General features: G+C 36.6%; 1 protein-coding gene across 11 annotated transcripts in view; it reads right to left on the bottom strand.

Moving 5' to 3' along the window:
* Positions 1-12,699, bottom strand: part of PGGT1B (protein geranylgeranyltransferase type I subunit beta) — an 85,452-nt gene that overhangs the window by 53,049 nt on the left and 19,704 nt on the right. For all 11 annotated transcript variants that reach the window (XM_055086715.1, XM_055086716.1, XM_055086714.1 and 8 more), the window contains exons 4-5: positions 9,468-9,619; positions 7,782-7,914 (exon numbers count right to left, since the gene is read on the bottom strand). In XM_055086715.1, coding sequence (XP_054942690.1) covers positions 7,782-7,914; positions 9,468-9,619 — 285 coding nt within the window. The remainder of the gene's footprint in view (positions 1-7,781; positions 7,915-9,467; positions 9,620-12,699) is intronic.

Raw genomic sequence — 12,699 nt, forward strand, 5'->3', positions numbered from 1 at the left:
CATTGTAGTTTTGATTTGCATTTCTCTAATGATTAGTGATGTTGAGCAGCTTTTCATGTGTCTCTTGGCCATCTGTATGTCTTCTTTGGAGAAATGTCTATTTAGGTCTTCTGCCCATTTTTTGATTGGGTTGTTTGTTTTTTTAATATTGTGCTGCATGAGCTGTTTATATATTTTGCAGATTAATCGTTTGTCCATTGCTTCATTTGCAAATACGTTCTCCCATTCTGAGGGTTGTCTTTTCGTCTTGTTTGTAGTTTCCTTTCTTTTGCAAAAGCTTTTAAGTTTCATTAGGTCCCATTTGTTTATTTTTTTGTTTATTTCCATTACTCTAGGAGGTGGGTGAAAAAAGATCTTGCTGTGATTTATGTCGAAGTGTTCTTCCTATGTTTTCCCCTAAGAGTTTCACAGTGTTTGGTCTTACATTTAGGTCTTTAATCCATTTTGAGTTTATTTTTGTGTATGGTGCTAGGGAGTGTTCTAATTTCATTCTTTTACATGTAGCTGTCCAGTTTCCCCAGCACCACTTACTGAGGAAATTCTTTTCTCCATTGTATAGCCTTGCTTTCTTTGTCATAGATTAGTTGACCATAGGTGCATGGGTTAATCTCGGGGCTTTCTATCCTGTTCCATTGATCTATATTTCTGTTTTTGTGCCAGTACCATACTGTCTCGATTACTGTACCTTTGTGGTATAGTCTGAAGTCAGGGAGTCTGATTCCTCCAGCTTCGTTTATTTCCCTCAAGATTGCTTTGGCTGTTCAGGGTCTTTTGTGTCTCCATACAAATTTTAAGATTTTTTGTTCTAGTTCTGCAAAAAAATGCCATTGGTAGTTTGACAGGGATTGCACTGAATCTGTAGATTGCTTTGGGTAGTATAGTCATTTTCACAATATTGATTCTTCCAATCCAAGAACATGGTATATCTCTCCATCTGTCTGTGTCATCTTTGATTTCTTTCATCACTGTCTTATAGTATTCTGAGTACAGGTCTTATACCTCCTTAGGTAGGTTTATTCCTAGGTATTTAATTCTTTTTGTTGCAGTGGTGAATGGGATCGCTTCCTTAATTTCTCTTTCTGATCTTTCGTTTTAGTGTCTAGGAATGCAAGAGCTTTCTGTGCATTAATTTTGTATCCTGCAGCTCCACCAAATTCATTGATTAGCTCTAGTAGTTTTCTGGTGCCATCTTTAGGATTTTCTTTGTATAGTATCATGTCATCTGCAAACAGTGACAGTTTCACTTCTTTTCCAATTTGTATTCCTTTTATTTCTTTTTCTTCTCTGATTGCCATGGCTAGGACTTCCAAAACTATCTTGAATAAGAGTGGCAAGAGTGGACATCCTTGCCTTGTTCCTGATCTTAGAGGAAATGCTTTCAGTTTTTCACCATTGAGAATAATGTTTGCTGTGGGTTTGTCGTATATGGTCTTTACTATGTTGAGGTACTCTCCCTCTATGCCCACTTTCTGAAGAGTTTTTATCCTAAATGGTGTTGAATTTTGTCAAAAACTTTTTCTGTATCTATTGAGATGATCATATGGTTTTTATCCTTCCATTTGTTAATTTGGTCTATCACATTGATTGATTTGCATATATTGAAGAATCCTTGCATTCCAAGGAAAAGACCCACTTAATCATGGTGTATGATCCTTTTAATGTGCTGTTGGATTCTGTTTGCTAGTATTTTGTCGAGGATTCACAGAGTTGGTTGTAGCAGTCTTTTATGATGCTTTGTATTTTTGCAGTGTCCGTTGTAACTTCTTTTTCATTTCTGATTTTATTGATTTGCGTCCTCTCCCTCTGTTTCATGATGAGTCTGGCTAAAGTTTTATCAATTTTATTTACCTTCTCAAAGAACCAGCTTTCTGATTTATTGATCTTTGCTACCGTTTTGTTTCGATTTCATGTATTTCTGCTCTGATCTTTATGATCTCTTTCCTTCTACTAACTTCGGGTTTTGTTTGTTCTTCTTTCTCTAGTTCCTGTAACCTGCTGTTTTCAGACGGAATGTCCTATAGATATCACTTAAATCTATCTGGTCTATTGTGTCATTTAAAGCTTGCGTTTCCCTATTAATTTTCTGTCTGGATGATCTGTCCGTTGGCGTAAGTAAGGTGTTAAAGTCCCCCACTGTTATTGTGTTACTGTCGATTTCCTCTTTTTAGGTTTTGAATCATCGTGTTTTTGCTGTCATTTGTGTCTAAGTATTTTCTGATTTCCTCTTTGATTTCTTCAGTGATCTCTTGGTTATTCAGTAACATATTGTTTAGCCTCCATGTGTTATTGTTTTTTCCTTTTTTTCTCTGTAATTTATTTCTAATCTCATCGCGTTGTGGTTGGAAAAGATGCTTGATATGATTTCAATTTTCTTAAATTTACTGAGGCTTGATTTGTGACCAAGATGTGATCTATCCTTGAGAATGTTCCATGTGCACTTGAGAAGAAAGTGTAACCTGCTGTTTTCAGACGGAATGTCCTATAGATATCACTTAAATCTATCTGGTCTATTGTGTCATTTAAAGCTTGCGTTTCCCTATTAATTTTCTGTCTGGATGATCTGTCCGTTGGCGTAAGTAAGGTGTTAAAGTCCCCCACTGTTATTGTGTTACTGTCGATTTCCTCTTTTATAGCTTTTAGCATCTGCCTTATGTATTGAGGTGCTCCTATGTTGGATGCATGTATAATTGTTACTACCTTCTTCTTGGATTTTGGTCCCTTGATCATTAGGTAGTGTCCTTTCTTGTCTCTTGTAACATTCGTTAAAGTCTAGTTTACCTGATATGAGTATTGCTACTCCAGCTTTCTATTGATATCCACTGCACGCAATATCTTTTTCCATCCTCTCACTTTCAGTCTGAATGTGTCCCTCGGTCTGAAGTGGGTCTTTTGTAGACAGCATATATATATGGATCTTGTTTTTCTATCCATTCAGTGAGCCTGTGTCTTTTGGTTGGAGCATTTAATCCATTCACATTTAAGGTAATTATCAATATGTATATTCCTATTTCCTTAATTGTTTGGGGTTTGTTTTTATATCTCCTTTTTTTCTCTTGTGTTTCCCACTTAGAGAAGTTCCTTTAGCATTTGTTGTACAGCTGGTTTGGTGGTGCTGTATTCTCTTAGCTTTTGCTTGTCTGTAAAGCTTTTGATTTCTCCATCGAATCTGAATGAGATCCTTGCCAGGTAGAGTAATCTTGATTGTTGGTTGTTCCCTTTCATCACTTTAAAATATCATGCCACTCCCTTCTGGCTTGTAGAGTTTCTGCTGAGAAATAAGCTGTTATTTTCTTAATTGTTTGGGGTTTGTTTTTATATCTCCTTTTTTTCTCTTGTGTTTCCCACTTAGAGAAGTTCCTTTAGCATTTGTTGTACAGCTGGTTTGGTGGTGCTGTATTCTCTTAGCTTTTGCTTGTCTGTAAAGCTTTTGATTTCTCCATCGAATCTGAATGAGATCCTTGCCAGGTAGAGTAATCTTGATTGTTGGTTGTTCCCTTTCATCACTTTAAAATATCATGCCACTCCCTTCTGGCTTGTAGAGTTTCTGCTGAGAAATAAGCTGTTAACCTTATGGGAGTTCCCTTGTATGTTACTTGTCATTTCTCCCTTGCTGCTTTTAATAGTTTTTGTTTGTCTTTAATTTATGGCAATTTGATTACTATGAGTCTCAGCATGTTTCTCCTTGGCTTTATCCTGCCTGGGACTCTCTGCACTTCCTGGACTTGGGTGGCTATTTCCTTTCCCATGTTAGGGAAGTTTTAGACTATAATCTCTTCAAATATTTTCTCGGGTACTTTCTCTCTCTCTTCTCCTTCTGGGACCCCTATAATGCAAATGTTGTTGTGTTTAATGTTGTCCCAGAGGTCTCTTAGGCTGTCTTCATTTATTTTCATTCCTTTTTCTTTATTCTGTTCCACGGCAATGAATTCCACCGTTCTGTCTTCCAGGTCACTTATCCGTTCTTCTGCCTCAGTTATTCTGCTCAGTTGATTCTGTCTAGTGTAGTTTTTATTTGTTTTTGTATTGCTCATCTCTGTTTGTGTTCTTTAATTCTTCTAGGTTGTTGTTAAACATTTCTTGCATCTTCTCGATCTTTGCCACCATTCTTTTTCCGAGGTCCTGGATCATCTTCACTCTCATTATTCTGAATTCTTTTTCTGGAAGGTTGCCTATCTCCACTTCATTTAATTGTTTTTCTGTTTATCTTGTTCCTTCATCTGGTACACAGTCCTCTGCCTTTTCATTTTGTCTAAATTTCTGTGTAGGTGGTTTTTGTTCTGCAGGCTGCAGGAATGTAGTTCTTGCTTCTGCTGTCTGCCCTGTGGTGGATGAGGCTATCTAAGAGACTTGTGCAGGCTTCCTGATGGGAGGGACTGGTGGTGGGTAGAGCTGGGTTTTGCTCTGATGCACAGAGCTCAGTAAAACTTCAGTCCACTTGTCTGCTGATCTGTAGGGCTGAGTTCCCTCCCTGTTGGTTGTTCGGCCTGAGGCGACCCAGCACTGGAGCATACAGGCTCTTTGGTGAGGCTAATGGTGGACTCCGGGAGGGCTCATGCCAAGGATTACTTCCCAGAACTTCTGCTGCCAGTGTCCTTGTCCCTGCGGTGAGCCACAGCCTCCCCCCACCTCTGCAGGAGACCCTCCAACACTAGCAGGTACGTCTGGTTCAGTCTCCTATGGGTCACTGCCCCTTCCCCCTGGGTCCTGATGCGCACACTACTTTGTGTGTGCCCCCCAAGAGTGGAGTCCTGTTACCCCCAGTCCTGTCAAAGTCCTGGAATCAAATCTCGCTAACCTTCAAAGTCTGATTCTCTGGGAATTCCTCCTCCCGTTGCTGGACCCCTAGGTTGGGAAGTCTGACGTGGGGCTCAGAACCTTCACTCCAGTGGGTGGACTTCTGTGGTGTAATTGTTTTCCAGTTTGTGAGTCACCCACTCAGCGGTTATGGGATTTGATTTCACTGTGATTGCGCCCCTCCTACCATCTCATTGCAGTTTCTCCTTTGTCTTTGGATGTGGGGTATCTTTTTTGGTGAGTTCCAGTGTCTTCCTGTCAATGACTGTTCAGCAGTTAGTTGTGATTCTGGTACTCTCGCTAGAGGGAGTGAGTGCATGTCCTTCTACTCCGCCACCTTGAACCAATCCCCCCGTATGCATTTACTTTTTGATCAAGCAATTCCACTGCTAGGAATTTATTCTGAAGTTATAGCCCCAACAATACACAAGCACACATGCAGAAGGTATGAATTTCAACAATGTTCACATTTGGAAAATATGTAGCCTATATATAGAAGAGTTGGAAATAGCTATGACATGTGCACGTGATGGAGTACTACAAAACTGTTCCAAAAAAATGAGGAAAATTTCTATGACCTGATATAGAGTGGTTTTCAAGCTATATTGTTAAATGAAAAAAGCAAACTGCAAAAAAGTACTCTTTTGAGTAAGAAAGCAGAAATAAAAATGTACATATCTGTTCATCAAAAAGAAGTACAGGGAGGCCTAACCAAAAACTAATGAGAACGTTTACCTACAGAGTGAATGGGAACAAGGTGGTAAACATGGGAGTTAGGAAGGGGGTGGATAGAAGGAACAGGAAGCCCTGTGAGTTACACATCTCTGAATATAACTTTTTGTATAGCTATGACTTTCAGAACCGAGTTAATATTTCACATATTAAGGAAATAAAATAGAATCTAAACAGAAACAAACAACTTTATTTCAAATAAATTAACATAAACAAACTAAAGGTTGGGGGTGGAGGGAATAAAAGAAGTAACTCAAGTGTTTCTTAAATATAACATTTTGACTATATACCTTCAGGCTCTAAACAAAAGGAACCAATGAATTCTGGACAATAGCAGCCAGGTTTGTCACTGTCTGAGAAGGGAGTTACAAATGAAAAGAGGAAGGTTAAAATGAACCTAGTGGTATTGGATTAAAATTTGAGGTATTAGTGTGAACTCATGGTTTTTGACTGATTGATAGATAGAGAAAAAGATATAGATGTGTATAAGTGTATAAGGGGGATGTCTGTGTATACATATATACATTTCCTGCCTCTGAGAGAGGGGCTAGAAGCAGTGATATCCCAGTACCAATAAGCACATTTTGTGCCCAAATCGTGGTTTCTAAACACCACCCTCCAATAAGAACTAGAACTCCTTGAAGAAATGACCGATTTCAGGACTGAGGCTGGGAAATTAAACTATGAACCTGGACTATCTTGTGCCAGAAGACAAGGAGGTGCTCAAAGAATGAAGGGGACATATCAAAAGGGCACAAGGGGTTTTTGCTGGGTGAAGGGGTTTTTGCTGGCTGAATCTGGGACAGCATCAAAATAAATAATGATAGTTACAGATAATAACCCAATGAGTAAAACAAGAATCTAGAGTGCCTGTTAAAATTAAATAAATAAGTAAGTAGATAAAGGTGAAGGGAAAGCTTCTCGTAACTGTAGAATTTTAACTGATTATTACAGAATGAATGATAGAGCTGGAAAATCATTAATGCATACTAATACTAGTGGATAAAAGTTTGATGAGGGACAGGATATTTATACAGTCTGCAAGTATCTCACCATGAGATACTAAATAATTACAAAGGGAAAAATGCTAACTTTACAAAGGAAAATCTGGCATACACCACCTTAACCAAGTGATTAAAGTTAACATCACCAATAATAGAGCAAATCAACATGTTGTACCTCCAAATACAATGCACTGAGAAGAACATGGTGTTACTTCTGCAATATTCATGCCAAAATGCATTTCTCCCACCTTTGTCTATAACATATATCTCCTTTCCTCTTAAAACTCCTTTTATGAAGCAGAAACTAACACACCATTGTAAAGCAATTATACTCCAATAAAGATGTTAAAACTCCTTTAAAGGTTTTCTCTTTCTGCCTCCACAGGCTTTTAAAAACCTGTGCTATTATAGATTCTATAAAGTCTGATTCACATTCACACATTCAATTAAAAATAACTCCATTCCTCTAAGAACTTACATTTTTGTTCTGAAATATGGACTAGTAAAAGTTGAATTAACAGCCTAAAATATTCTAATCTATAAAAATTTCATATTTAGGAAGTAAATTAGACCTGGGAAGCAGCACTTCTATTTCTCTGGTTGTATATGAGAGACCAAAATGTAGAGCAAAGGATAGTTCTGGCTGACACTAAACTAAGTTTTCCTTACTATTGTTGATAAAAAGACTAAATTGTATTGTGTGAAAGAATAAAATTTCTACTTGATATTCTCCTTAAAATAAACCTTAGATTAAAAAAAAAAAAAAACCCACATAAAAGTATTAAGAAACCAAAAGTGATCCAAAAATCTATTGTCAGCCCAGTCAATCTTGCTAGTCAAAATGGCTTAAGGAACTCACACCTCACACCCAATATAGGAATAATCTCACCAAGGGCACTGTAATTCTCTTGTATGCTTGGCTGCGACTTCCCAATGATCCCTACTAAGATAGGTTATCAACATTTACCTTTGAGATTTTACTATTTTTTGCTTCTAAGGCTGACCAATCTCTTTCTGCTAAAGACAGTTTCTTTGGACACAATCAGATTACATTTAAAATTTAATGGCTAAAGAGTCAAACTTTCCTTGAATATTATTCTTAAATGGCTATTCTGATATATGATGTACCCAGAAAGCAATCTTATTATCCTTATTTCCAAATTATTGCTAGAAGAGATGAGGCATGCCCCAGCCCCCATATATCAGCAGTAATAACTTAAAACAAAGAGTCAATTTATCAACATAACTCACCATACTTCTTCTAATATAGTTGATGGCTTTTTTCATATCCATGCCAGACCAGTTGTTGAGCATATAGCAAATACAGGAAGCACAGTATACAAATCGCATGTCATTTTCACTGCCTTCAGGTACTGCACAAAAACTGAAAATAATAACCATATGATTTACTGTACTATAATTTATTTTTTTGTAGGGGGTTAGTTAGAAACACCTACTTCATGTCTTCACTCACAGAAAAAGCTATCACTAAAATACAGATTTAAAAACCATATACTGGGCTTCCCTGGTGGCGCAGTGGTTGAGAATCCGCCTGCCGATGCAGGGGACGAGGGTTCGTGCCCCGGTCTGGGAAGATCCCACGTGCCACGGAGCGGCTGGGCCCGTGAGCCATGGCCGCTGAGCCTGTGCGTCCGGAGCCTGTGCTCCGCAAGGGGAGAGGCCACAACAGTGAGAGGCCCGCGTACCGAAAAAAAAAAAAAAAAAAAACAACCATATACTACTTGTATTATTCAATAAAGGACTATTAATTTAAATAATATAAAACTATCTCTAAATCAACACTGTACTCCCAAGTTCGACTTCTGGGTAGCTTAACACACTACCACAGTTACTCTTTCCCAGATGCCACCACTCAGAGTAAGTTTCTTTGCTCTCAGCCATGGAAAGCTATGGCACAGTGGCTTGAGAATTAATAGCAGAATAAGTAGCAGGGACCTACTGGGTAGTATGAAATTCTCAAGCCCAAGTTCTGCTTATGTGAAATTTCTTCTCAATGTATATACAGATAACCATTAATTAAGTGATATTGTTTTAATTTAATTTTCACATATTTAATTAGTTTTAGAGAAGTACATAATAGTTTATATTTCATATCTATTCTTTTATTTATAAATAAGGATAAGATAGCAGTGACCAAAGACTATAATGAAATATTGAGAAATTAGTCACATGTACTTCCTGAGGTAAATATTTAGTTTTATAGTATTTCCAATTAATGTCAATTTACCTTATATGTTTCCACTAATTTTCCCCTCATCAACAGCAGTGTTTTTAAAATACTGACAGGAAAATAGAGACAGCAGTAGATGGAGTACAGATATAACAACGTGGCAAGATTTGTTTGCAAAGTCTCTTTTTAGACAGCATCACTAACGCTTTATCACTTCCTAGACTTAAAAAAAATGTTTCACCTTAAAACTCTTTTTATGTTAGACACACCACTCAAACCATCAAATATTAATAAACTCACTACTTTTTCTATCCTTTAATAATATCACAGAAACTACCTATACTAGAATATAATATTCAATGTTCATCCCTTTTTCCCACATCACTATGTCTTAAGGCATAAAAGTTTAGACTAAATGTATGTCTGCTTCAAAATGTCCACTTTTTTACCCAGAAGGTAAATTAAGGTAGATCCTAATCCTGAAACTATTAAACCATTTATTTATGGATCTATTATCGCCTTTAAAAAAAAAGAAAAATGAACTAAGAAAGAATGGAATTGTTATTGTGATTACTTTTATTTTCAGTCACATAAATATTTCACTGATTAGGCACTTAAACCGTATGTATACAGTGTTCTAATAAGAGTTTATGATAAACTCTACAATTCTAGTATAGTATTATATCTATTTTTAATTCCAAATGATTTTTCTTAAAAAAAGACAAGTAACAAAGAATGACCCATACCTTCCATCTTCTAGCTGAAGGGCTCTCAAGCCTGCTAAGCAAGCTTCTTTATTTACTCGGCTTAGGTCATCTCCAAGAATAACTAAGCATGAAAGGCCAGTGTAGGTCATTGCTATGTGGCCACTATCATAAGGATGAGCTGTTCCAGGATTCTAGATTGAAAATTAATATAATGTTAATTAGAAAACTGAAATGAGATCTTATTTCATTATGCAATTTGACAAGAGGTTTCAGTAAACAGTAAAATTAAATGTTGTTTATACTGATTTGCATAGACATTTGATAGAGACAAACAAAACTCAATTTCGTGTATGTCTCAACGTAAGTATTACTGCATACTTTCCAGGCTACATAATTTTCAATTTTATCCTCAAGTTTATGGAAGTAGATCTGATATTCAAATAAACCAAATTATTTCAACTTCCTATATGACCAACCATATCATTTATAATTTAAGTCTTAAAAAGTTAGAAAAGCATGTAGAAATAATTGTTTATGCTCTACAAATTCAAATTAAATACCACAGTAGTGATCACCATTTAAAAATCCTACAAAACAATACAGTTGAAAAACATTATTCTATTCTCATATGGTTTAATTATTTGAGTCTCTAATATTAACACTTAGAATAACAAATGACAAAAAAATGCAAAGAAGAGCTCAAGATACTAATATTGAAAAATTCTCTAGAAATAAAAGTCTAACTTTTAAAGTTTAAATTACCAAATGAGTATTGATTGCAAAAAGTCTTTTGTGAAGACTGTTAGACTAGTAAGTGTCCAGGCAGAGCTGGGGAGTCAAACTAGGAAACTCATATAACCAGAATATTTATTGGATTAGTTTCACTGATTTGACTGTTTCAACAAAACTATCAAGTTATCAAAGATCTCTTAAGGTTTATAAATTATGTGACTCCTTGTAGGAAATCCTGTAGACTCTAGTTGGCACTGGCATAGATAAAATTAATTTAAAAACTTATTAAAGTAAAAATAAAAATATAAAACCAAGTAACTTTACATTCTGCAATACACAAAGCATTTAAAGTTTTATAATTATTTTCAAATAGTCAGCCAATCCTGTTCGGTTATTTTAAAAAGATGATGTCACTTAAAAAATGTAAAATTTCACATTGTACTATTTCTCAGTTTAAGAAAGTTTTAATTTTGATAGAATAAGAGTGCATTTTAAATTCATCTTTCTCACAGGATTTCCTTCTGTTTTAGTTTGGGCTCATCAATAATTGCTTCAAATGCTAGAATAACTGTCCATAACACTAGAAAGTTAAAATGAAGCTTGTACCAAGATTTTGGTTAAAATAGACTCCTCTGCTTTCTACAATAAATGTTAACTTCTACACTACTGTAAGGCATCAAATCCTGGCTCTACTACTCACTGCTGCATTTTCTCATTCTGGAAAATGGAGATATTAATACCTATTTCACAGGGTTACTGTGAAGATTAAATAAAATTACTGTCTATACAGATGCTAGTTATCTTACTGATGATGATGCAAGTGCAAGGCAAATATCAAAAGGGCCACTACTTCTTTGGAGTCATGACTCAAGGGTCTTGAAACCACTAGTGACTTAATCAGAATACTTTGGTGCTCACTGACCTTCTGTAGTTCTTCACAGAATAAGTTTGCAAAGGTGTTCAATATCCTCTATAATCTGAACTCACCCCATCTATCCAGCCTTACATATACAATTCCTTATATGGTCTCACAAATATGACAAGCAAATTTTCACTGTGGTATTTCTTTCATTCTGAGCTCCTCCTTAGAACTCAAGCTTTAATACTCCTGGATATCCTATTCCACATTTATAATCGCCTTCTTAGAAATCCTGTATCATTTCATTTTTTAGTACTCAAACTAAATATCTGCTATGTTAAAAGCACTGTGGGGAATCCAAACAGAAATCAAATGTGGACCTTAACCTTGAAGGGAGAAGAGGGGCTACCTGAATAAGTACAGTACCAAGTAGGATGCCATATGTGTCATGATGGAGATACAATAATACATGGATAAAGGATTGTTTTCTGCAGCAGAAGAGGAGCTTGGTTAGGTACAGATGAAGAGGAGGCATTACAGGTAGAATAAAAAGTAAAAGGAAAGCAGAGAAGGAAGATTCCAGGCTATGTAGTATGTGTTAAGGACAGTACATAATTTAATAGAGAATATGGGATTTGTTGAAGGAAAACAGTGAGAAAAGGGGGTTGAGAAGATCCATTAGTGTTTCTCAAAAAGTGTTCTATGGCCACTAAAGGTCCTGGACATTTTTCAGGTAAGTGAATGGCCCACAGGTGGTTTCAGAAGAAAAAGCAATGATACTATTTATATACTGTATTGGAAAATCGTATGTGCCTCCTCAGATTCTCTTGGCTTCATCTGTCTCCTGGATTCTCAGCCACCACCCTAAGTGACAGCTCCCTGTGGCCCTATATGATTCCACCTAGAGTCTCTAGCTCCCTCTACCGCTCCAGATTCAGACCAATGCAACACAGGATGGAGCGGGACCTAGTTTCCCCAGAAAATGCCAGGGTCTCGATGAATTAAGGGCCCAAAATGGGTTTCAGGACTCTGTGAATCAAAGGCAAAAAATGGTTTCTTCTTACATTTTACCCTTTGGTTTCGAAAATGCCTTGGGAGGGGGTGAGAGGAGTAAGAGGGCTGTCTCTTAAAAGTAATGTTATCAAAGAACTGTTTTACCCCAACAAGTGTAAGTATACATCTGTATAGGGTATGGTGCTGTATAATGGTCATTATTATCAGTGTCATGACTTTTAGATATCCTGTCCATTATGACTAAATGGAGAGCTACCTCTATTCAGGACTGGCTTAAGTTGGAAAGTATTACTTGTATGGGGAAAAAGGACAATTTTTATGGCGCCTTAGTTTCTAGATTCTCTGTTAAAAGCAATTGGCATACATGATTGGAGACACCTTAGCAAAGTCATATGACTTTGACACAGGCATGCTGGTCTACAGCTTAAGGCAGAGGAAGAAAGTTGAAGCAGTGCCTCTATCAAATCATGTCACCTTTTCCAAAATCACTGCTATTTATTCCAAAATTTTGAAGCAGAGTATGGAGAAATTGGCAACATGTCATTTACCTTCAGCTTAGAAAGGGATGTAAATCTTGATGTACTCAGTGTAGCCAGATATTGGCTTGTAACCATTATATAAGCAGACTGACCCCCATCAAGGAAAAAGTTTCTATTTTGTGAGGTC

This window comes from Physeter macrocephalus, chromosome 8, assembly GCF_002837175.3.
Source record: "Physeter macrocephalus isolate SW-GA chromosome 8, ASM283717v5, whole genome shotgun sequence".
Taxonomy (NCBI): domain Eukaryota; kingdom Metazoa; phylum Chordata; class Mammalia; order Artiodactyla; family Physeteridae; genus Physeter; species Physeter macrocephalus.